The 23,013-nt window shown below is 38.6% G+C and overlaps 2 protein-coding genes and 1 pseudogene across 2 annotated transcripts; 1 reads left to right on the top strand and 2 right to left on the bottom strand.

Moving 5' to 3' along the window:
* Positions 1-47: 47 nt before the first annotated feature.
* On the bottom strand, positions 48-6,649 carry LOC146485617 (copper chaperone for superoxide dismutase-like). The gene is made up of 9 exons (XM_085103508.1): positions 6,516-6,649; positions 5,516-5,588; positions 5,288-5,419; positions 4,588-4,667; positions 4,055-4,161; positions 2,834-2,894; positions 2,651-2,728; positions 1,400-1,503; positions 48-1,055 (listed from the first exon to the last, which is right to left on the bottom strand). The coding sequence occupies exons 1-9, from the start codon at positions 6,588-6,590 to the stop codon at positions 923-925; spliced, it is 843 nt and encodes a 280-aa protein (XP_084959634.1). The 5' UTR covers positions 6,591-6,649; the 3' UTR covers positions 48-922.
* LOC146485615 (uncharacterized) lies at positions 6,526-22,502 on the top strand. Its single transcript, XM_085103388.1, has 7 exons — positions 6,526-6,823; positions 10,598-10,735; positions 13,752-13,885; positions 14,185-14,275; positions 16,649-16,754; positions 17,538-17,593; positions 17,970-22,502. Exons 1-7 carry the CDS (start codon positions 6,640-6,642, stop codon positions 21,641-21,643), a joined length of 4,383 nt encoding a protein of 1,460 aa, XP_084959514.1. The 5' UTR covers positions 6,526-6,639; the 3' UTR covers positions 21,644-22,502.
* LOC146485616 (uncharacterized) lies at positions 9,460-10,557 on the bottom strand (annotated as a pseudogene).
* Positions 22,503-23,013: the final 511 nt, after the last annotated feature.

Below are 23,013 nucleotides of genomic sequence, written 5' to 3'. Positions count from 1 at the left end.
TATCCTTCATACAGTATTAATATTACAAACATACACATTTCTGTAAATATTCCATCATTTTATTACCAATATTTGTGGTTACATTTAATTATGTATACAGCATTCCTTCAAAATGGATTAAATAAAAGATTGAAACTTTACAGCAGTTTAAAATATCTATGATCAGTGCACATGGTAATCATTGCATGACTTGCATGAAGGGTAAAAGCACACTTCAATTCCAACAATTCGACTGATCTTAACCCTGTTTCTGAACCATTAACCAACTAGGTGGGAGGGGGGGGGGGGGGGGAGTCAAGAGAGGAACAATTCAAGATGGGAAAGTGAAAGCACAAGGGGGGTGGGGTGAAGACACCTGGTGTGACCTGCACTCTTTGCAACGTCTTCCATGCATGTTTGGTCGAGAGGACTTAAGAACATACATTTACAACAGAGCCATGCTCCCAAGCCTAACAAACAATGCAGCTGCAGTTTATCAGGGTCCAGTAAAAATAGAGCTTTTTAAAGGTGTAGGTCTTCAGAGGCACCCCTCCCACTTTGCAGTGGCATTTCAAGCTTGTAAAGCCAGTGTCTCCTCTCCATACAGAGCACCTATTTTTAGCGTTACTTTGAACAACCATAAAACATTTGCATCAATGGAAATGGTAAAATAATGGTTTAGTTTTGTTAACTATTTTCCTTGGTCAGAGCTGTTAAAGAGCAATTGTCATATTAGAGCAAACCAAAGTACTTTCATTTGTCAAATATTTGAGTTGTTTTAAACAAAAATACCAGAACTCTCCATGACAATACTCTCTAAGAGCCTGCTAAAGAAGGTGGAAGGAGCATGATTAGATCATTATTTTTTTTTCTTGTTCCCCATGCCTCCTTTACCACACATTCTCAACTCAACAATTATTGATCCAGCAAAGAGAAAGAAATGTTATAACTGGGATGGTGGGCTGGTTGGTGCAGACAGTGGCTTGTCCTCCCATAGAATTTTTCCATCACATGCACAGAATTTCTTGGAGTTCTGGAAGAGACCGGCTGACCTTGCGATTATTCCACAAGTTAACCTGCAAGGCAGAATAGAAAGTGTTTTAAAGTTTGGACTCCACTGTAAAACCAACCTCAGAAATTGGTAGACTATAATTATATATAGTTATGGTGATTCCATTAATTATTGCATCGTGCATTCTTACTGCGCATAATTTCTTTCGTTATGTGGGTGACAATATGGCAGTTACGACACCAAAAATCTTCAAATTTTTCAGCATGCATGAAGGCCAAAGGGCAACCAACACAAAATTAGGATTGCATTCTTGGAACATCATAATATTGTTATTGTTGTTGTTGTTTTAATTATTTTGTTATTTTCTATAACACAGTTCTCAGTTAAGTTTCTGAAAGTCCTTTTTACCCTGGTCCTGAATTTCCATTTATTCTTGACTGAGCATGGCTGCCACGCCCTAAGTCATCTTCTCCACTGTGAACAACAAGTGACCGACCAATCACATCCCAAACCTGTATAATTTGGGAAAATCACAGTAATATAATTATGAAGTTAACCATGTTATCCTCAACTAGTATAGACTGAGGTACTAAACATTGCTTAAGGACAGTGCCTACTTTTGTTACGGCGCATACATTCTACGCATCTTGACATACTCGGGTTTGCTATGGGTGATGCCTACAAATACAGGGATATTTTGGGGTGGTTTAAAGCTTAATGCGGAGAAAGCAGAACTTAGCAAGTGCTTTTGGTATCCAAAAAGAAAATTTGGGGTAACCGTGAATTTTTCAGGGGTAATAAAGCTTCCATTTGGAAAAAATGCCATATATTGCTTTGTACTTTACTGTTTTTTAGAAAAATAATTAATCTAAAAAACAGTAATGTATTGTTGCTAAATTATCTCTAAAAAATGCGTGGTTACCCCCTTTTGTTTTATTTCAATAGCCCTTGCTGAGATCTGCTTTCTCCGCATAGTCATAAACTGCGCAAAAATACTTCTTTATTAGTAGACACCGTCCTTAAATTCCCATGCCAACAACACAATAACAACACAACTTGGAATTTGTTTCTGAAACTCATCAAATTGATAAAAAATTTGGTAATCTGAACTAAAACAACAAAAAAGCAATCTACTGTAAAAAAACACGTACTATAGGTCAGGTCGCCTAAGTGACATTATTTTTAAAGCATAATTTTAACTTTTATTAGTTCTTTTGTGTTTTGTGGCAACTCCATGACATGATCACGTTAGTTTCTTGGAACAACAAAAGGAGGCCAATAAAACAATACTTTATTCTACCCTCCTACAAATCTACCCTACAAATCTACCCTCCTCAATAAACGATCTGAGTTAATTACAAAATGCAGGCATGAAAATAAATTCTACGCAGCCAATCAGAAGCAAGATCGCTCCAACCGCCCTCCTTAAATTTAAACTCTAGAAACTCCAACGGTACAGTCTGATGATCGCTTAGTGCGTGAAACTCGAGTAACTATGTTACATAATTTTCTATCTTAAATTTATATTTCGCTCTGCATGTTTTTGCATCTAGCACTCCTGCGACTGAGTGATAGCAATCATTGTATTGTTTCTTTGTTTACTTTATTCTTACATTTATTTATTATTTTTTGAGTTAAGAAACTTTTCATTTGCAATACCTTTACATTTTTGTCCTCCAGTCTAAACAATGCCCTGCCACTCTTGTCGGCTAGAATGTTACCAAGGTCACCAACATGCTGTAAGATGTGAAAACCATAACATTGATAAATACTGCTAGAATTCAATTCAAAATGATAAATAAATGACTCAAAATCTATCACACATATATGTCAGTAACTTACTCTCTCACTGTCTTGTGGTGCTCCATGTCTACAATTTCTGGGATTGTAATGATCGCCAGTGCTGAAAAAGGAACATTATTATTACATCATCAATTGAATAGTCATGAATAAAAACCCTGTCTTACTTGTAATAAATTTAAGCCATAAAGTTGGGTCCTTCAGTACTGTGATGGTAATTGGCTTTGATATGCACTGGATCCCATACAACTAATCTGTGATCAGGCGTTCTTTTTTTCGGGGAGTGCGAGAGATGGCAGTTAGGAGAAGGGAAAAGAAGAGTTTTTCTTCCCTTCTCCCGACCACCAACTCTCACGCTGCCACCACTCCCTGAAAAAAAGAATGCCTGATCGCAGATTACATACAACAAAAGAGCAGCACACACTATCAGTGGAAATTTCTTGTCAGAAAGCATGTATTAGAACATCTTCTAAACTTAAGTGGTCTGACTGAACTACTACAGTAGCTATTTTTAAATTATTGTGGTTTACAAATCAAGAACAATGAATGTAAAAAAAATAGTAGTGGAGGCGTAGGTGTAATAGTGGAGGCGTGCTTTGCTACCAAGCATAGTTTTCTGGCACTCTACTCAAATTCATGATGAGAAACAAATATTTAATAATAATCTGGTAGGAGACGACCAGTTGGCAATTTACAAACACAGCTATGGAATGAGCTACAAACGACTAGCCTGCTGAAAACAGGTGAATAGTTAATATTAAGAAACATAAATAAAATTAACTGTGTTGAATGCATTAGTGGGACAACTAAACACTTCATTGATAATTATGTTTTTTTTAATTACCAGCTTTAAGATGATGATGATAAATATTAACTGCTGCCACCCTTTCATGTTTGCAGACGGCCTTGTTTCCAACATGAGCTTTTCATGAATGGGCTTAATGAGCTTCACTATAGGACTTATGAAAGCTAATATATCAAACTTCTGCTTCCCAAATTTACTAGCCATGGTGGTTTAATTTCAAACTTTGTCAACTCCAAGCTGATGGTCAACTACATGGGACCATTTGATCTCATCTCATGACAAAAACGAGTGCTAAGAAGTTAAAACTAACTACATTCCAACTCAGACTGCAAAGTGTGATGTAAAATACCAGTAATGAACTTCATTGTTGTGGTGTCTATTACAAAACAGCTTTTTGCGAATTTGTTTAATATCCTTTCTTCTAAAATTAATAATTCTGAACAAATTTTTCTCCACACCTCATGCAACCCTTGGACAGATCTCCTAATTCATGAATGTTGAGACCATGAAGTCCTGGGGTGAGACCATCGACTGTACCGTCAATCACACATAAATCTTCAGATACCTACATGTAGGGATGAAACAGTTAAAGGTACCTCAGACACTGTAACTGGGAGTGAAGGATGTAAAAAATCTAAAGCATTACAGTTTTGCACAGATGTAGTCTGCTTGTGTGTTTAAAGTTGGTCCCATTTCCTTGATCAATAGCATTGCAAGAACATAAATGCAAGCAGACTCCATCCGTGCAAACTGTTTACTTGTAGTAGCTGACATTGTTTAATTAGTTGACATTATTCATTTTCACACTTAAACTGCTCTAAATTCTAACTTACAACCTCAATAATTTGCATTTGATAATGGCAAAAAAATGACGCTGATACCTCATGTCCTCGTGTTAATATTATTTTCTCTTTAAATGTCTTTCCCTATCTTCTTTAGCTATTTTCTTTTCTAAAATATGTAGTTGCACGGTTTGAAATTTACAATTTACCTGAACAAATCTAGCAACTCCTAAAGCAGTTCCACAGCGCATCTCAGCCACTGCAGCTCCCAAGTGGGACACTTGTGCACCTAAAACATATGTTACTTGTTATTTATTACTGTCAAGTCCTTTCAAATGAGGTCTTGCATGCAGGAAAATGGCCCTAAGTAACTCCTGATCTCATGTTAAATTCTCCCCCTTTTTCAAGGAAACACATAACATAGTCGGAGGGAGAATCTAGCAGTCTATCAGAAGTCACTTAGGGCTATTTTCCAAGCACCCCTTCCAATGGAACAATAAACCACTAGCGTGAGGAAATGTTTTTAAACTTAATGCCTTTCAATTTTATGATTTGTTTGTCAAACTGGGAGGCGGCGTGGCCTCGTGGTTAGGGGCGCCGGACGTGTAATCTGGAGGCCCCAGGTTCAAGTCCCACTCCAAGGCCACGCTTTGTAAATAGCCAACTGATTTGCCTCCCACCAGTTGGGAATTTGAACATTTGTTATGTTCAGTTTGTATATTTATTTCACTGGTTTATAGTGTCCCCAATTAGTGCTACAGTGCTAAATACTTCGACACTTAAATAATTTTTAATTAAATTTTAAATGATTAAATAAACTGTTCATCAGAGACATACCTGAACCATGTAGCTGAGAAACATGACAAGAGAAAGTGGGAGAGTAAACATAACGAAAGGTCTGTTAGTTACCTGGAGCACCAAGTCCACGTAAAATGGCCATTCGTCCGGAGTTTTCTATCAGTTGTTGGACTTGACCTGTTGAGAGTGTTGTCTCCACAATGACTTGCTCGGTATCCAGATTCACTGTAAATGACTTGATCCCTATTAAACAAACAACAACAACAACAAGTTAGTTACATTATTCCAAAATAAAAATATTCAAATAAATGCACTGTGATATCAAAATTTTAGAAATACCTTCTACTCCCTGTAGCGAATTGCCGATTGCATTGACACATTTTTGACAAGTCATTTGTACAGCAAACTCCATCTAAGGAAACATGTAAGAATTTTAATAAAACAATCTCTACTTCAGCTGGCTGGGTATGCAGCAAATAATTTGACGGAAATAAGTAAAGACTTAAGATTCAATTTGAATCTTTCTCAATCAATTAGTATAATTCAGGGAAACACTGGTTGTGTAATATTTAGTGTTGACCTGAAAATGCATTTTAACATTTTCTAACACTACTTCATTTTAAAGTGCATGATAGAGTTTTCATTACTACATGTATATGTCGACGGCTGCACCGAGCCAGAAGCACACCTATAGAAGGGGTAAAAATTGTTATGATTTTAGTCACATCCTGATGAGAACAGCCCCTTAGTAGTGTCTTCAAAGGTTTTCTAGGAGCAAATCACTGTCACTTTAATATTACAGCTGTAGATTATTAACTTGATCAGATAATCCTGGGGTATGGATTTAAGCAAAGAGCCATTGCTTCACACAGCCTCGTGCTCTCATGTGTTGCTTGCTCCCATTCCTGCAATATCTGTCAATTCAGGGGCCTTTTCTATAAATGTAGGCATTCTTGGAAATAAAACAAAATATTCTAACCAAACGTAATCAATAAATGTATTTAGTACTGTTGAATATTGACAAAGAAAAAAACATTTAAATAAAACGAAGCAGTTTATTTTAAGGCGATGTCAAGAATCCCAGGGGAGGAAATTGTCCCTTTCTGTTTACCCGTAAGAAGGGAACTCTAAAAGGACGTTTTAGGTAGAAAAATTGCAAATTCCAGGAGAGGGGGTGGGGGGGGGGGGGATGTGGTAAAAGTAGGAATTGAATCATACATAAGGTCAATTTGTTAAATTTCGTCTCGAACCGAAAAAATTGAGGAATGCTTTAGCAGCACTGTAAAGCTGATGACGAGTGGAAGCAATGGATGACAATAATCTTTGAAACTCGACATACCTTCGTGACAGCAGGGATCGTGTCGGACGCCATTTTGGAATAGAGGCAAATGTGAGGTGACCTGGGTCGAGCCATTGCCTCGCTCTGGGAGAGAGGTTAGGCACAAAGCCCGGGAAAAAAGAACATGGCGGAAAACGCGAAGGAAGACGCGAAACTTCATCCTTTGGTAATATTTTACGACAGCGAAGCTGCTTATGGAAATGTTTACCGTGGTGATATAATCGAAATTGCTGCCAAGTGCAATCCTGATGTGGTGAAAGGATCCTTTCAGAGTCTGATAAACACAAAACAGCCCTTATGCACATTCGGTAAGTGCACTTCGCAAACTGCGCGTATTCAATTTATAACGCGAAGGCGTAAAACCTTCACTGTCAGCATTTTTCTGACTTTTTGAGACCGTGGTATTTTGGACGATAGGGAGATAAGGCTTATTCTAATAATTACGTGGGTTACGAATCAGAGAAAGCAAAAACATAGTTTTGGACACAATTCGATGAAAGTGCGTCGCGTTGCGTTGCGTTGCGTGGCGTGGTTGCCTGCAAGCTAGTTAATGCGCAGTGTCACGTCGTCCAGAATTCTAATTTTTTTTGCTTTTTTTGTCAAAAATAATGTGTTCAGGAAACTCTGAAGAGGTTCACTGAGCAGTGCCTATATTCAGGACCCGAAAACTGGTTCTTTTTCACAAAATTTCTCGCTGGAAAACTATTTAAAACACGTTTGCATGTTGGCATTTCCGGCATGTAAATTTAATTCGTAGCAACAAAACATGCTTTATTTTGTCGCCGCCGGCAGAGTCTATTAAAGATTCAAGTTTAGAGATTGCATTTATTTTTGCCTTCCCTTTTCGCATCTTGTCTTCCTAAACCACTTAATGAAATCGTATCTCTTGAAAATGACTCCAATATTTTTATTAACAAACTATAAGTGATTTTATGATGTTGAGGACAATGGCGTGAAAGAGGTGGAAAGTTATGCAATCAATTCCGCCTTAGTTTAGGTTTCGATTTTGATCGTAGATTTTAAAATTAGGCGTATTGAAATAAAGCCAACAAGATGTTTTTTCAGGTAAATTTATTCAATTTGCTGCTTTTGTGACAATTTTCTTGGGATATAACCATAAAGATATTACAGTATTGAATTATTTTACTCAGCAATTGCATGTAGCTTAAAATAATTATTGGCAAGCTCTTAATTTCAGCTAAGTTGTGAGTCGCAATATAACCACCAAAAAATAACTGATATATTAAGCATTGTTTTCAATTCCTGTGCATTTTTAAGTGGCAAGCTAATATTATTACAGCTTAGACAAAGGATGTTTTTGGTCTAGTGTAAAAGATATATCTAAGTAGAAACCTTCCTTGGCAACATGTAGATGATTTAGTTTTCAGTTGTTTTTAACACCTTAGGGGTTTAGGTTGGTTCCTTCAAATACAGAAGTATTTTTGCACAGCTTATGACTATGCGGGAAAAGCATATCTCAGTATGGCTACTGGAATCCAGAAAGGAAATAATTTGGGGATAGCTGAGTATTTTTTAGAGACAATTAAGCAAGCATTATTCCAAAAAGCAGTAAAATACAAAAGCAATGTATGGCATTTTTTTCCCAAATTGAAGCTTAATTATCTCTGAAAAATGCATGGTTACCCCCAATTTTCATTATGCATACCTAGAGCACTTGCTAAGTTCTGCTTTCTCTGCATTAGTTTTAAACCGCACAAAAATATCCTTTTATTAGTAGGCACCATCCAGAGGAAACCTGAGTATCTCGAGACACGCAAAATGTACGCACAGTAACAAAAGTAGGCACTGTCCTTAATACTAAGCTTTACTTTTCAAGGTAAAGCAATTTGTACCCACTACTTAGACATAATATTATATTGGGACAATTTCTAGGTCCTTATGCTGATAATAAAAGGTACCGCCCTGTTTTAACACGGCACTAGTAAACTTTCACTTTCAACATTCAATTTAATTAGTGTCTCATAATCATTATCTCCTTCTTGCTGACTGGGTAAAAGAGCCTTGGAAGTGCCTTATACAATAGTGTACAGCTAATCCTATTATGTACCTAGCCTGCAAGCAAGTTCTCTAATTGGCGTTATGTACCTATATGGGGGTAGCCTGCACCATTATTTGTAAAGTCTTACATGGTTGGTCAAGAGGACAAAAGAACGAACAACAGAACAATGTTCCCAGCCCTAAAAAATCAATGCAGCTGCAGGTTATCAGGGTCCAGTGAAAGTAAAGCTGTTGAAAGGTGCAGGTCTACATGTATTATTGGGTATCCCTGGGGAGGAGGGGGGAGGGCAGGCCATTAGATGTTTTTATGCCGATTTAAAGGGAGATCAACTCTGCACACTGTCTTGAGCCGTGTTCGAACAAGGCATCAATTATTATCAAATTATGATCAAACTATAATAAACTATTTCACATCAACTAATTAGTCCTTGATTATAATGGGATTATAATTACTTCAAACAACCTCAAGGGGGTTGTTTGAAGTAATTACAGTATGTGATTGACCAAATTGTGGACCATTATGGCACAGAGAGACGAAACTCCTTATTGCCTTATGGAGTGAAGAGGCAGTGCAAAACGATTTTAATATTATGCATAATAAGAAAGTTCTGTGGGATCAAGCCAGTCAAAGAATGGCCAAAGGAGGGAACAGAATAAGTATTACTACTACTACTACTACTATTATTATTATTATTATTATTATTATTATTATTATTAAAAAATTTCTAAAAACGTTCTCTGGTTAAAAGTGTAAAAACACTAAGCTTTTGATTGCCAGTCTGCAATCTTTAAAAAGTGAGATGTAAAAAGCAAAGGCAGAAATATATCTACAAAGAGGTGAGAAAAAATAACAAACAAATTTGAGTAAATACAATAATACAGGGGAAATACTAGTGTGAAGAAAAAATATTGATGACATGAATAAAGTTATAATAAAATTGAGTATTGTCTTGGCAGATGTTTAGCATTATTGTCTGCCTGGCTAGTTATCACAGTGTGCCAAGCTTCCAGCGTTTTTCTTATGCGTGAATTGCCTCTGTTGATGACACGTGCATTCTCAAAATCAATAGTATGGCCTGTGAGCCACGCATGGCTGGCAACGTTGGAACCGCTTTTAAAAACTTTGGTGTTTCAAATATGTTCCTATTTTCTAGTGTGTAAACATCTGCTCGTTTCTCCAATGTAACTCCATTTGCAGTCAGCACGGGATTTTATAGACAACGTTCGTTTGCCGATCTGATGGGGGTCTAGATTTAGGAGACACAAATTCTTGTTGCAGGGTCTTGACCGGTCTGGTGGTGGCTCGGATGCCGTTCTTGTTAAGAATTCTTGTAAGTGGTGCAGTGACGCCTTTGATGTATGGTAAAACTGCAAAGCCATTTTGGGAATCTGGTGGGTCTATCAACCTAAAGAACATTCCCACTAACTCTTCAGGGGAAGGGATGATTTCGGGGGTCGAAGTCTTCTTAAGGATGTTCAACGTAGTTGCTGATGGATAGCCATTTGATTTCAACGCATCCGAGATGTGGGTCAGCTCTTTCTTTACTCCTTTGGAGGTGCTGGGGAGGTTGATTGCCTGATTTAAGAGGGTAGAGGCAGTACGTAATTTGTGTTTTAACTTGTGATGAGAGTTAAAGTCCAGGTATCTGTCATTGTGTGTGGGCTTTCGATAGATGCCGATAGTAATTGTACCATTCTTCCTGATAATCAAGATGTCTAGAAAGGAAATTTGGCCATTGTTCTCAGTTTCGAGGGTGAAAGATATTTTAGGGTTAACTGCATTGAGAGTATCGTGGAACTTGCTAATGGAGTGTTTCTTTATTATAACAAAACTGTCGTCTACGTAACGTTTCCAGACTTTTGGGGGTGTTGTTGAAGCGGCGATAGCCGATTCTTGAATTACCTCCATGCAGAGGTTAGCTATGACTGGGCTAACTGGGCTCCCCATTGCACATCCATGTATCTGTTTGTAGACAGAGTCGTTGAACATAAAGTAGTTGTTGGAGAGGGTGATTATTATTATTGTTATTATCAGCACTGAATACTATGCAATTAATTTTCAGCCACAAGGGAATGTGGCATATCCGAAGAAGACCTCAGTAACAAGCCATTCTTCAAAGAAGTGCTGAAGAAGTTTCTCTTTTGGATTGATGATATGGTCAAACTAGCAAAGAAGAGACATGGAAAGCCATTTGTGCCAGGTAAGTTGGTTTTTTCACAGTCTCAGGGAATTTAGCTACTTTCAAAGTTCTGTAGGTGCCACATCTGAGGAAAATATCGTAAGTGGCTATCTGAGAACCTGTTTTGTTTCTGTAATGTAATGTTGAGTAAAAATAAAAACAGAGTACAGTAGGTGACAGTTACAGATGCAAACCAGGTTTTACCATTCTTCAGCAAGAATGTTTGGGGCAATTTTTTCGTAATAAAAACTTCTGATTTCTTGCAGCCGTCAATGAAAGCTTTGTGGAATCCAGTGTCTTGATCCACACCCGTTTTTCTCCAGGGCCAAAAAATTGAGTTGGCGCAAAAGAAACAGCAAAAAAAAAAAAAAAAAAAAAATCACAGAACGGCATTCTTCATGTCACGACAAGTCCTTATGTAAAGATTTAGTGAGATCCTGCAAAAAAAAAAAAAAAAGTTAAACCAAAATTGTGGTATGTGCCCTTTTTGCAGGAATCCCTTCAATTACATGTACATGTACAGTGCAGGCCAGAATTAAGCGAACTACGCAGACGCGTTTTATACGCAGCAAAAACGCGTATGCGCGTATTTTTAGACGCGTCTAACTGTGCGCGTTTTTGCCATTGTTATTCATCGTTGTAAGTTCTCTTTGTGTGGTATTGTCAAATAAAACAAAAGAATTCAACGGGTTAACAACAAACATAAAATTAGCATTTTATGAAATCAACCAGCGACAGCTATCATATTTCGAATCTTGTCCGCTTCGTAAATCTTTGTAAATACTGGCGACTTTAAAAACAACTCCTAGCCGATATTGAATATCCAGCGTATGTTATAGAAAAGATAAATCTAAGCGAATTAGTCGAACACTACTTGTTCGAAATCAAAGCGCTCTGTGCGCAAACTCGTGAATGGAATAGGCGAGTGTTTCGAGTTATACCCACAGTCATTTTAAAAATTACACGTACATTGTGACTCGAAAGAGAGTGTTTCGAGGTTTCATCGAAGGGGTGAAAATGGCACAAGTTGGCTATAATTGGAAAGGCACTGTGGCTCCCGTGTTGATTGAATAAAAATGCATCCAGTTTTCCTTCCAAGAACCTCCGTACATCGTGTTGTTGTCGAATGAAATTTGATACATGTGTAGGAATGTGGTTGCCTAGCACGTGACTGAAATCTTTCCGATGTTATCAGCGTGGCAATTTCTTTCCACGTCGAAACGATGGCTTCTCTCAGATTAGCTGTGTTTTGTAATATTAGAAGAAGCTTTTAATCTTGCAAAAGTTGCTATTATGGCTTTATCCAAGTGAACGTAAATATAGGACTTCATCAAGCGTTGCGGTACTCAGTAGACTCTCAGTTTTTTACGTTTAGGTTTGTTCCGGGTAATCGATCTTATCGCTCACACTAGACCCGAATGAAATTTTGCAAAATTGAAGTTTCCTATTTTACCCTAAGCCTTTAACCAACGGAATTGTCTTGGATCTTTAAAGTCAACTAAACGATTACATTTTGCGGCCGGAGATAGTAAATGCTTGAGGTAGAATGAGGGAAAGTTCACGGTAAGTCAGCAAATCTGAACCGAAGCGCGCGAGAGGAGCGAAGTCTGTTGAAAATCATTTGGTGGATTGACTGATTTTATTCCGGGTTGTTATTTATTTGTTTATTCTATATGATTTACCCACAAATACTGTATAATCCTCGAAAAAACCAAAACTGCCCTGGAAGTAAGTGGGCAGAAATGCTTAAACTTAGATGCTGCAAAGCCTATGCTAGGGCAAGCCAATGACTGCTCAGTCCATACCAGGGTTGTAGCTAAGAAATTTGTCTGCCGGTTAGCTGAGAAATTGAGCTGGGTAAAGAAGGCGCAAAGTGCCTTCTGCCGTCGGCGTAGCCGACGGAGGGGTAGGTATGGGAGGGGATCGCCCCCTCCCATTAGGGGAGTATGGGGGGGGGGGGGCTTCCCCGGGAAATTTTGAAAATTTTAATTCAATTTGGTGCACTCTGGTGAAATCTAGGGGCTCTTTCATGCAAAAAGAAACAACCATTAAAGAGAAGGTCAGCTGTGGTGCCGCAGTTTGAAACGTGTGGTACAGAGATTCACCCTGAATTTATTCAAAATTTTCTCCCTCGCTTTGACGTTTCCATATTTCCTTTGTGTGGAGAATGACAGACCTTCTGAGCAGACAGTGCTTTGTTTTCAGTTCATCAATCTAAGCTGTTTTCTTAATTCCCTTTTTGGTGAGCTCACTACAAGAATAGTTCTTTATTTAAACACGGTAAAATCCATCAGGAGTATAAAAATTAGAAATAACCTAACTCTCCAAAACAAAATTCAAAACCTAACTACAACTAATCTAATCTAACTAAAACCCGTTTTTCATGAATACCGTGTATACTCTAACATTAAAATGAAAGTATGTGCGTAAGATTTTCAATATTTACTTACATGTACTTTATGGCATCAATACTCAAGGTAGTCAGGAGTTTATTCAACCTTTTCACTTAAAATATATTATTCTAAATCGAACAATTGCTAGTGGGTAACTAAAGAACTGTTCATTGCCCTTTTAACCGAGTGTTTGCCTCCCAAAATTCAGCTGGCGATGACCTCTTTCCCAGCCGGTGAATTTCGCCGGCAGCCGGCGCTTAGCGACAATCCTGCCATACATGTAGCTCTGATGCTAAATAAACTTGTACAACAAAGACCCAGGTTAAATACATATGTACCTAGTATGAAGCAACTTTATAGTGATTTTCCTATGGCTGAATGTGAAGGTTAGCATTAGGGTTAGGGTTACTAGTGTTGTTGAGTTTTATTGGCTTGATGATTCTGATGTGATTCCTGTTAAAAATAGACAGTAAAATGTATTCCTGTTAGTCTCAGTGTTTTTGTTAGCATAAAGCAGTAACTAGAAGTATTTATAATAGATTGTTAATTTTCCGAATCAACCTGGTTGGGATGCTAGTCTACCATGGGGTAACCTGTATTAAATAAATGAGCATTTTCTCAATTAATCAAAGTTGTTTTTTCAGTGTTGTGTGCACACCATGGATATCAATTTGACTTTTTGATTCTGCTGAATAATATGGAGAGGTCTGGACTGCATCACACCCTTCTGTCACATCACAACATTCATTTTGCAGATAGCTTGTTGTTCTGTAGTGAGGTTGGTAATTTTACTTCTGCATGAATTATAAAATGATAATATTTATTTTAATTGAAGCTTATGGCTTTGGATGCCAGGGGCATAAATTATGAAAAGTATCATGAAGATGTGGTACACCATTCACTGGCCAGATGCTTCATCCACTGTGCTTCTTAGAAAGTCTTGGTTGGCTAGGTCATTTATTGTACTAAGTTCATTATGTGGCATGCATTTGCATTGACTGAGCTTAAAACTTACCATCTTTCTGTTTTGCCACACAAAGCAGCTTAACTCAATTCATTGTTCCTAATCTTTTGTAGTTGAAAGAGAAAGGGGAGAAGCTCTTGCTCAATACAAGACTTTCACTTGATGGGCTGTTTAAGAAATTTTTTCCAAGGAGAACTATAAAAGGTAATTAGTGCTTTGAATGAAATAATAGGACAATTTCTTCATGGCATCCTATTAGAATCCTTCGGTACAGTGTATTTTGCTTGCTTATGCTAATTACACTGACTGTAGAGCTATTGTTGTTGACTCCTTTCTGGGATTACGAAATTTTTTAAGGGAAATGCAATAAATTTAATGTTGGTTGTAGTTAAATGATGCTATTGTGAAGATGACCTATTAATAATAAATAATTTTTTATTATAACAGGATTTTCCTTAGTTAAAATCTTTAAAATGAACTACCTTTCGAGTAGTTTGACTACCCTTCTTCATTTTCTGTCATCAGTGTTTTCCTGTAATTTCCACAATGGAACCCAATGGAGAATAGTCAAACTACAGTGTACTGGAAACACGGTTCATTTTAAAGATTTTAATCCTGGAAAATCCTCTTTTAAAGGAAAATAATTTCAAAAGCTTAGATGATGAGAGGTAAAAGTATCAGAAACACTAAAGGCTGGTTTCCATATGATCGCGGATCGCAGATCGCAATAAGATCTGCGATCGTCTGCGATCCTGCGATCGTGATCGCAGACGATCGCAGAAGATAGAACCATGTTCTATCTAAAGGCTGGTTTCCATATGATCGCGGATCACAGATCGCAGATCGCAATAAGGTCTGCGATCGTCGGCGATCATATGGAAACTACTTCTGCGATCGTGTGCGATCCTGCGATCGTGATCGCAGACGATCGCAGAAGCTAGAACCATGCTCTATCTCCTGCGATTGTCTGCGATCAATTGCGATTGTTTGCGATCTGCGATCTGCGATCCGCTATCATATGGAAACCAGCCTTTAGATAGAACATGGTTCTATCTTCTGCGATCACGATCGCAGGATCGCAGACGATCGCAGAAGTAGTTTCCATATGATCGCAGACGATCGCAGACCTTATTGCGATCTGCGATCTGCGATCTGCGATCATATGGAAACCAGCCTTAAGAATCAAGGAGTTCATAAATTGTAAATCATCTGTGTTTTTGAACTAGCCAGGTGTGCAGCAATTTTAATAGACCTCTTTCATAAATGGCGGCCGATAAATTATGCTTTTGTTTTCATGAAAATTAGCCTTACTAGTCTTGTCAGCATGTGCAAAATTCAATAGAATTTTTACTCTAAAACGGGGTTAGTAGGGTTGATTAACATATTTTGAAAAGAATAATTAATCGACCGCCATTTATGAAAAAGGTCTATCCTTCATAATGAACAAGGACCTCGGTGTAAAGGCATTGAGAAAAAGATGCAATGCCAGGTTTTATTTGGTTTTGTCAAGGCAGGTTGTGCATAACTAGTCAAGTGTAACTTAATTGTAAAAATTGTATTATACAAGAAAAACATGGAGATTTTTGAGTGAAAAACTGGCCTGTGGTTTCATTTGTGGCTCCTTGTGGTTACTTTAAATGTTTGTCTTGCACTTTGTAAAAACTAAGAAACATTTTTCTTTGTGTGGACTGAGAGTGGGTATTATGGTAGTTCTTTTTCTAGCCTTCTTACTCTCATGAGTAGTATAGTTGTTTACCAGTGAACAATTCCAGACAAGTGAGTTATGCCAGTAGAAGTTGTACATGTACATGTACATGTATTTGTAACAATCAAGAGCCTCACTCTGCTGGCTAAAAGTTGGATTTTGACTTTGGGCACACTTGTAGGACCAGTTTGTCATTTCTTTGCAAACAGCTAAAGAAATTTAGGTGTACAGTTTTGAATATTAGGTTCACCAAAAGAAAATAAACACAATGATATATAATGATGTTGATGAAAGCAACAACTGGACAACAAACTTTGTATTAAGGGGTTTCACGGACAATAAGCAGTGAGAAATGATTCCATTTTTAAGGCCTGGTTTATGAAGCTATGCACTTGAAAAAAATTCAGGCTTGAATGAATGGGATTCAAACCCATGACTGCAGTGTTCTACCAACTGAGTTATCTATTCAACTCAGGGAACGGATCAGTTTGTGAGTTTGTGACAAACATGAATAGGATGAACAAATTAGATTACACTCTTTGTCGTGTAACTTGGGACTTGCCACCGTAATAAGCAGCTAATCATGTGAATCAAGCTTGTATCCTTTTCCATGCATTCAGATGGGAAGAGGAGAGGAAACTAACTTCACCCACTCTCCCCTGTATCCTTGTGATGCATTTTCTCACTCACTAAAAAAATTAAAAAAAAAAATAAAAGTAAATAAATAACATCATTTCAGTTTCAATGTACTAAACGCAGAGCACTAATTAAGGACACTCTCCTCTTGTTTTTTTTTTTTTCTTAAAGCCTGCAACTGGTTACGTGTACAAGAAATTTGTTTAACATGAATTTTTTTTATGTTGCCATTTTAGACAGACACAGAGCCATGGGTGATGTGGACGCAATGGTTAGCATTTTTACCCAAACACTGCTCAGAAAACTGCTACAACACATGAAATATTCGTCAACGAAAGAAAGGTTTGTTTTCTTACATGTATATGAGATGTTCCAGTACCAAAGGGGTCCTTGGCATTCTTATATTACCAGTAGTTTCAGGATTACAGCTTAATATGAAGATTTACTTCTTCTTTGTTGTAACCCGTTTGAAGCTTTTCTTCCTCAATAAAGTTGTTATATATAAAGTTATTGATGGGATTTTTTGAACGTGCCATCTGTAGTTGTATCCAGGATTTTAGCCATAAATTGCCTCCACGCATTGAACAGTAGATGTCATTAGGAAAGTTTCACCTGTATGTAAAACTGTGGAAGGTTGAGCGTGTTTTCATGTGCGAGTCAGATGCTGTTCTGGCTAAAAGCTTGTCTGTCAATCAACCACAAAGCTTTCTTATGTTTGTCTTTGTTGTAAATATTGTACTGGAAAATCTCTTATGAAAGTTCTATGGCTTGATTCAGGGAACTCTGTTTTGAGCTGGTCAGTTTCACTGTGCTGTAATTTTGGTCAAGACATTTAACCGAATGGCCTCTAAAAAAATTAAACCTGATCATCTTTAATTACATCATATGCGTTTCTTTAATTACTTCAATTCATTTCGTTGTTAATATGCCTAATTAGCCTTGATACACGAATGTAAGCTGCCCATTTGTTCAATTTAATTACATGACCATGACTATGACTCTGTAACAGAGCTGATTGTAATAAACAATGATAGCTATCCTCAGTCTCGTTTTATTCATTTTATACTCTAAATTGTCAGATGGCTCTGAGGTTTAGTGTCTTAACCTACTGTTTATTTATTGTAGATTGGAATATTACATTTCACAAAGTGGATTGAGGCAGCAACAGGCCATTTTGGAAGGTGAGTGGAAAGTTTTTTTACTCTTCAATGCCATTTTCATGTATATACGTTAGCGTATCAACATACAGATATTAAGTTGTCTGTTCAGTACTGTCTAGTGTTATTCTTTTGAGCGTCTGTTATGGCTAAGTCATCAACTGTTTTTTGTTGTTTATTTTGGCTTTTTGAATGTTAGTACTTTAGTTTACAACTTATTTGTGGCTGACATTTTAACAAACTTACTGTAAGTAGTGTCCCAATTAGTTTTTTTGTGCGTTCAATTCATATGCGGTACAGTTTGTGCATAACTGCAACCCCTGACTGAAAGTCTGAAAAGTTATCATGAAGCGACTTTAGAAACAAACAAACCCTAACTTGTAGTTTTGTTCTGTTGTAGAAAACCTGTGTAAGCTGGATGCGTGTAGCAAGAATATGGCAATTAAGAAATTGTTAAAAGAAGGGATTTCGTACAACTCTCTCATAACAATCTTTGAAGAGTGCTGCTCCTTCCTGGATTTCTATGAGACAATGAAAAGTTATGGAATTGAACGCAAAGTGGCAAAGGTCATAGCTTTGCATTTCAGTGAAAAAGGCCTGGAAAATCAGGGTGCAAGGCAGTATTCAAAGCTCCATGAAGAAAAACAAGCTACTTGTAACTCCGCAAAAGAGACAACAACACATCAAGCAAATGGCGATCATCCCTTGCAGTGCGATAACTCTGACAGTAAAGAAGAACCAAAGGCGTCTCCTGTAAAAAAGCAACCAGACTCAAAATCAAGCCAGGTAGAAGGTTGTGAAGATTGGGAAAGGGAGGTAGCAATGTCTGCCCCTCGTAAAAACTTCAGTCTGAAGTGTACCACTGCCACACCTTTAAGCCTTGATGTTGACGACTTCTCATCTGCTCAGTCAACAACAACCAAGGCAAAAGTAAGTCCCAGAGAGAAGCACCAAGATGGAGTTTCATCCACTGGCTCCAAGATTGGTAATTCCCGTTCAGAAACAAATGAAAGTCGTACATGTAACAACAGTAAGAAGTCCCGTGAAAAGACCACACAGGCTGAAGTTAAGGGAAGAACGTCTCGCTCCAAGGAGAGTGTTGTGACAAAGACAAATGATAAAGGGGCTGGAAAACTGGGGAAATCTTTGAAACAAAGCAAGCTGGAGGGCAGGACGAAAAAGGAAGCGGTGGTTTCGGTGAAGGGGATCAAGGAGAAGACACCAAAGCCACCAGAAATCCCTGAAGAACGACCAGGCTCACCAGGTCGTAAGGACAATAAACTGCCCGTTCATGACTCTCCTGTGGGTACACAAGGATCATTGAGCAAGGTAGAACGGCAATTTCAAGGGTCACATTGTGATCAGAATCGTTCGTCCAGTGAAGATTCGCCAGGGAATAAACAAAACAAGTCCCAGTCTACAGTTACTCCTGACATTGATTGTGGCCTGTCTATGGCAGATGTGGTTGAAAAGTTTGCCAGTGTTTACATAGGGGACATTGCTATTCTTGTGCCAATTGAAGAAAGTGGAGGGGGTTGCAATTCAAATGAAACTGAATTGGGTGAACCCGGTTCAGGCGTCCAAGAACAAGCTGAAAACACCAATGTTGTTGAGAGTGACGGAGAGACAAACACATTGCCAACCAGCCTAGAACCATCTTCAGATGCCTTGAAACCCGCTCAGATAAAGTCAGCACATGTAGATATTGAGAGACACGTTCAAGACCAAGGTGAAAAGGATAGTGTTACCAAGTGTCAGGAAGTGGTGGACACTGACAAAGTTAATTCGTCCATTTGTGAGAAACTGGTGGACAATCCACAATTGTCTGCAGACAGTGACAACATAGCAAATCAGACAGAACCTAGTTTTCAAGCAGTGAGGACAAGTGATGACAGTAACCTTAAAGATGTCAACAACATGGCACTTAGTAGTGACAACGGTAGTGGAAATAATCTCCATCTTGCTGACAACATCCCCAAAGCTGACTGTATAAGAAATGTCACAGAAGAAGCCGACTGCAAAGAAGTGACACCTGACTGTGAAAACAGCATTTCTGTCCAGGATCCTTCGCTTCTAGAGAAGAATGAGTCTAGTCATAGTGAGTCAACGATTGGAGGAACTGGTAGCATTGGTATGCCATGGAAAGAATTAGAGCAGTTCCCACATGCTCCTCTGTCAGAGGATGGCTCAGATCAGACAGTACCCGAGAGATTTGTCATGAGTGAAGGATTAGCGTGCCATGTTATGAACACGGATGATATGGATCACACTCGCCATGATTTGCAGGCTGAACTGTCATCAGAGAGTAGTAGTACTAGTGGCGAGTCCATGGATGCCTTCTCACGTCAACCACCCCTTGGTGCCGAGCGAGGCTTTACTCCTGACACAGTGCAACAACAGCCAGAGCAATTGGTTTGGGAAGGAACTGTGAATGATGCGATGTATTCAGCGCCTTTAGGCCATGGCGTTAGCTACCCTCGGGGAGCCTTTCCATCATATGGTAATCCATATGGGACATTCCACCAAGCACAGCAGGTACTGCCTCTGCTGAAACCATACTACTCAACGTTTGGTTATGCCAGTCAAATCCGCCACATTGCACCCAACATGATTCAACCCCAACAGCAAGTGTTTATGCCGCCATATCTGCAGTACAGAAATCAGATGATGTTCTCCAATGCAATGCCAACAGTTGCTGGATTTCCCTCAACAATGCAACCATCGCATTTCCGTCCGCAGGTGTACCAGGTTTGGCAAGGTCCAACAGACTTGGCCTGTTCCCCGGTTTCTTTCTATGGCAATCCCTACCATCAGACACAAGAATCAACAAGTAGTGTGCTTGATGTTGGAAGCACCCAACCCAACGCTGGATTGTCTCACATCAACTCAGCTGTTGATTATCAAAACTCTATAGTGGATACGAGTATCAGCATTACAAGAGAAGAGTCTGGTTCTGGTTCACCGTCAACTGCTTCCAGTGCCAGTCCATTTGAACTGTTGAATGCATCAGCAAGAAGTAGTTCCTTTCATCCAGTGAACGAACATTCTACCCTTAACAAGGAATCATTTTCTGCACAAACGGAAAATGATCCAGGGTATTCAATGTTAGAAGATAAACACAATGAGTTTAAAGGAAAGGAAATACATGAACCAGGAAGTGATAATACTAAACAGGTGGTTAGCCTCGCCCAGCTATGCTATAATGAGGTATCTAATAGTGATAAAGTACACTTACACAAGGTGTTAGACAATTGTGATTTGAATAACTCACAGGCGGTTTCCATGAATCCCTCGTTACAAGCCCAAGAAGACCTGGTTCATAGACAGGTTACTATCTTATCTCGTGAGGAGAATGCAGTAGCTATGGGAAGACGACTCTCACCAGATGGTAGTAGTATGGATGGCGTTTGCTATGATTCTAGTTCTGCACAAGTTATCCAAAGACCTTTGAACGAAGACGATGTGCCTGTAAGTACCTGCCAAGATTTGAGGCATGGCTACAGCGAGAGCGGCTTGGTCAAAGACAGGGGTCCATCTCCCAAGCCCCAGCGGACCAGAGGAAGCAGAAGCAGAAAGAACAAGAGCATGCAAAATCGTCAACCAACCAGCAGCAGTGGGCTTTCAAGTCATACCAGCCCTGATTTGAATCCTGTTAAGATTGCTGAATCTGACTCAGCAAAAAATCTTAATAACTCTTGTGAACACGGGGGTCAGAAACCTTTTCTGTCTAATAACAGAGAGAAAGCGGACGGAGTTCGAAGGACAGTAAGGTTTTCAAAGGAGCGTGTTGAGCATAATGTGAATTCTCGTGGTTGTGAAATGAGGACTTCACCCCAGAGGGTGGAGGAACGTCATGAAGGTATTTGTTGTGAGGGCAGCTCACAAAGGCATACGGAGAAGAGAGATGACACGATGTTCTCAAATCCTGTCCACGCGAAGGGGAACTCCAGGAAAAGAGTGTTTAACCACAGGACAGCGAGACCACATACAGGAAAGCACTTACAAAAGCATGCGTCGAAGGACAAGAATCTCGAAACAATAAAGAGAACAGACTCGAATAACAACTCAGGCTAGGTGAAACATTAGTGTGTTCTGATACTTTAGCGCTTTTAAAACGAGTTCTTTGTTGGCAGTGAAAACAAACTTCTCATAGAGGTTGCTTCTGCTATTTTCCTATCCTCCTTTTTTGTTGCAATATTGCATGCAGCTTAACTAATTTTTAAAGTCTGCTGTTGTGTTGAGTCAAAGGATGAATGAACTAGTATTTGCTACAAGCACTTCTAGTGACCTTGTTTACGGATGGAGAAATATTTTGTTGTGTTGTTTCGTTGGTTATGTTCTTGTTGATGATTGGCCCTTTATCAGAAGTGAGAGTAACCCGACTAGAGTGGACACTGATTTCTGACTGGCTGTAGAAAATCATCATATAACTAGATTAGGAGACGTAGGGATTGGTTAATTTGATTAGTCTATCACTTTTCAACAAAGGTTTTATTTCCAAAGGGAGCAAGCTCGTCACCCATTCTTCTTCCTGCCTTGGAATCTAAATTCTGATGCAGTTAACAAAATTGGATCATTTGAGACGCCGCTTTGTGACTATGTTCTGTTTTTCGTTGGCCTATCAGATTAGCCAATCCTGGGCAAGTGTTTGTGCAGTCGTAATAGCCGTTCTAGTTGTGTTTTTTGCAGTTTATTTATATCACGTGGTTTGTTTCAAGGTGAAAAATCGCACAGAAACCGGATATAATTTTGTGAATGCATTTCGATATTTTATTCCAATGACAGAATCTATTGGTGATAGAAATCACATTTTTTTTCATAAATAGAAGAGTCCGTCTGTGTCTCTTTTGAGAGTGTAATGTTGTCATTTGAAAACTACGTAAATAAAAGTTCATGTTTTACAAAAAAAAAAAAAAAAAATTAAATGTTCAGTTTTTTCGGTGTGACAATTATCCCATTGTATTTGCCACTCTTTTGAGTATGGCACTAAAGATTATTGACGAAGATTCGCAAATATTTTCAGCTGAGCAATTTCATTCTCATCCCGTTTGTATTGCGGTATTTTAATGATCGCAAGGTTCAACCACTGACTCCACTTCCCCCACCCCCCTCCCAAAAAAATTCGTAGGCAACTTGGTGCCACCTAAAGGATAGGTAATAAGATGCAAGCAGCGACTGGGCATTTCACCAAACAGTAAAGCGTTTCGTCAAGTTCCCGTGGGTGGGGAAACATTCGTTAAATCAAGTGAAGTTAAAAATCCTCGTCTAGCGCAAAATAGCAAATGCACTTTAACTGATGAGAAGTAAGTAATGATCAGCAGCTTGAAATTAATTAAAGTTATCAATAACACAAACCCGATCTGATTTCTAACTAGATTATTCATTTGGCCATTTATCCGGCATACTTAAAAACATGATATCCAAAACACTCAAACTTTGCTTGT

The sequence above is a fragment of the Pavona decussata genome, unplaced genomic scaffold (assembly GCF_977016875.1).
Source record: "Pavona decussata unplaced genomic scaffold, jaPavDecu1.1 SCAFFOLD_26, whole genome shotgun sequence".
Lineage (NCBI taxonomy): Eukaryota > Metazoa > Cnidaria > Anthozoa > Scleractinia > Agariciidae > Pavona > Pavona decussata.
This window is presented reverse-complemented; position numbering and strand designations above follow the sequence as displayed.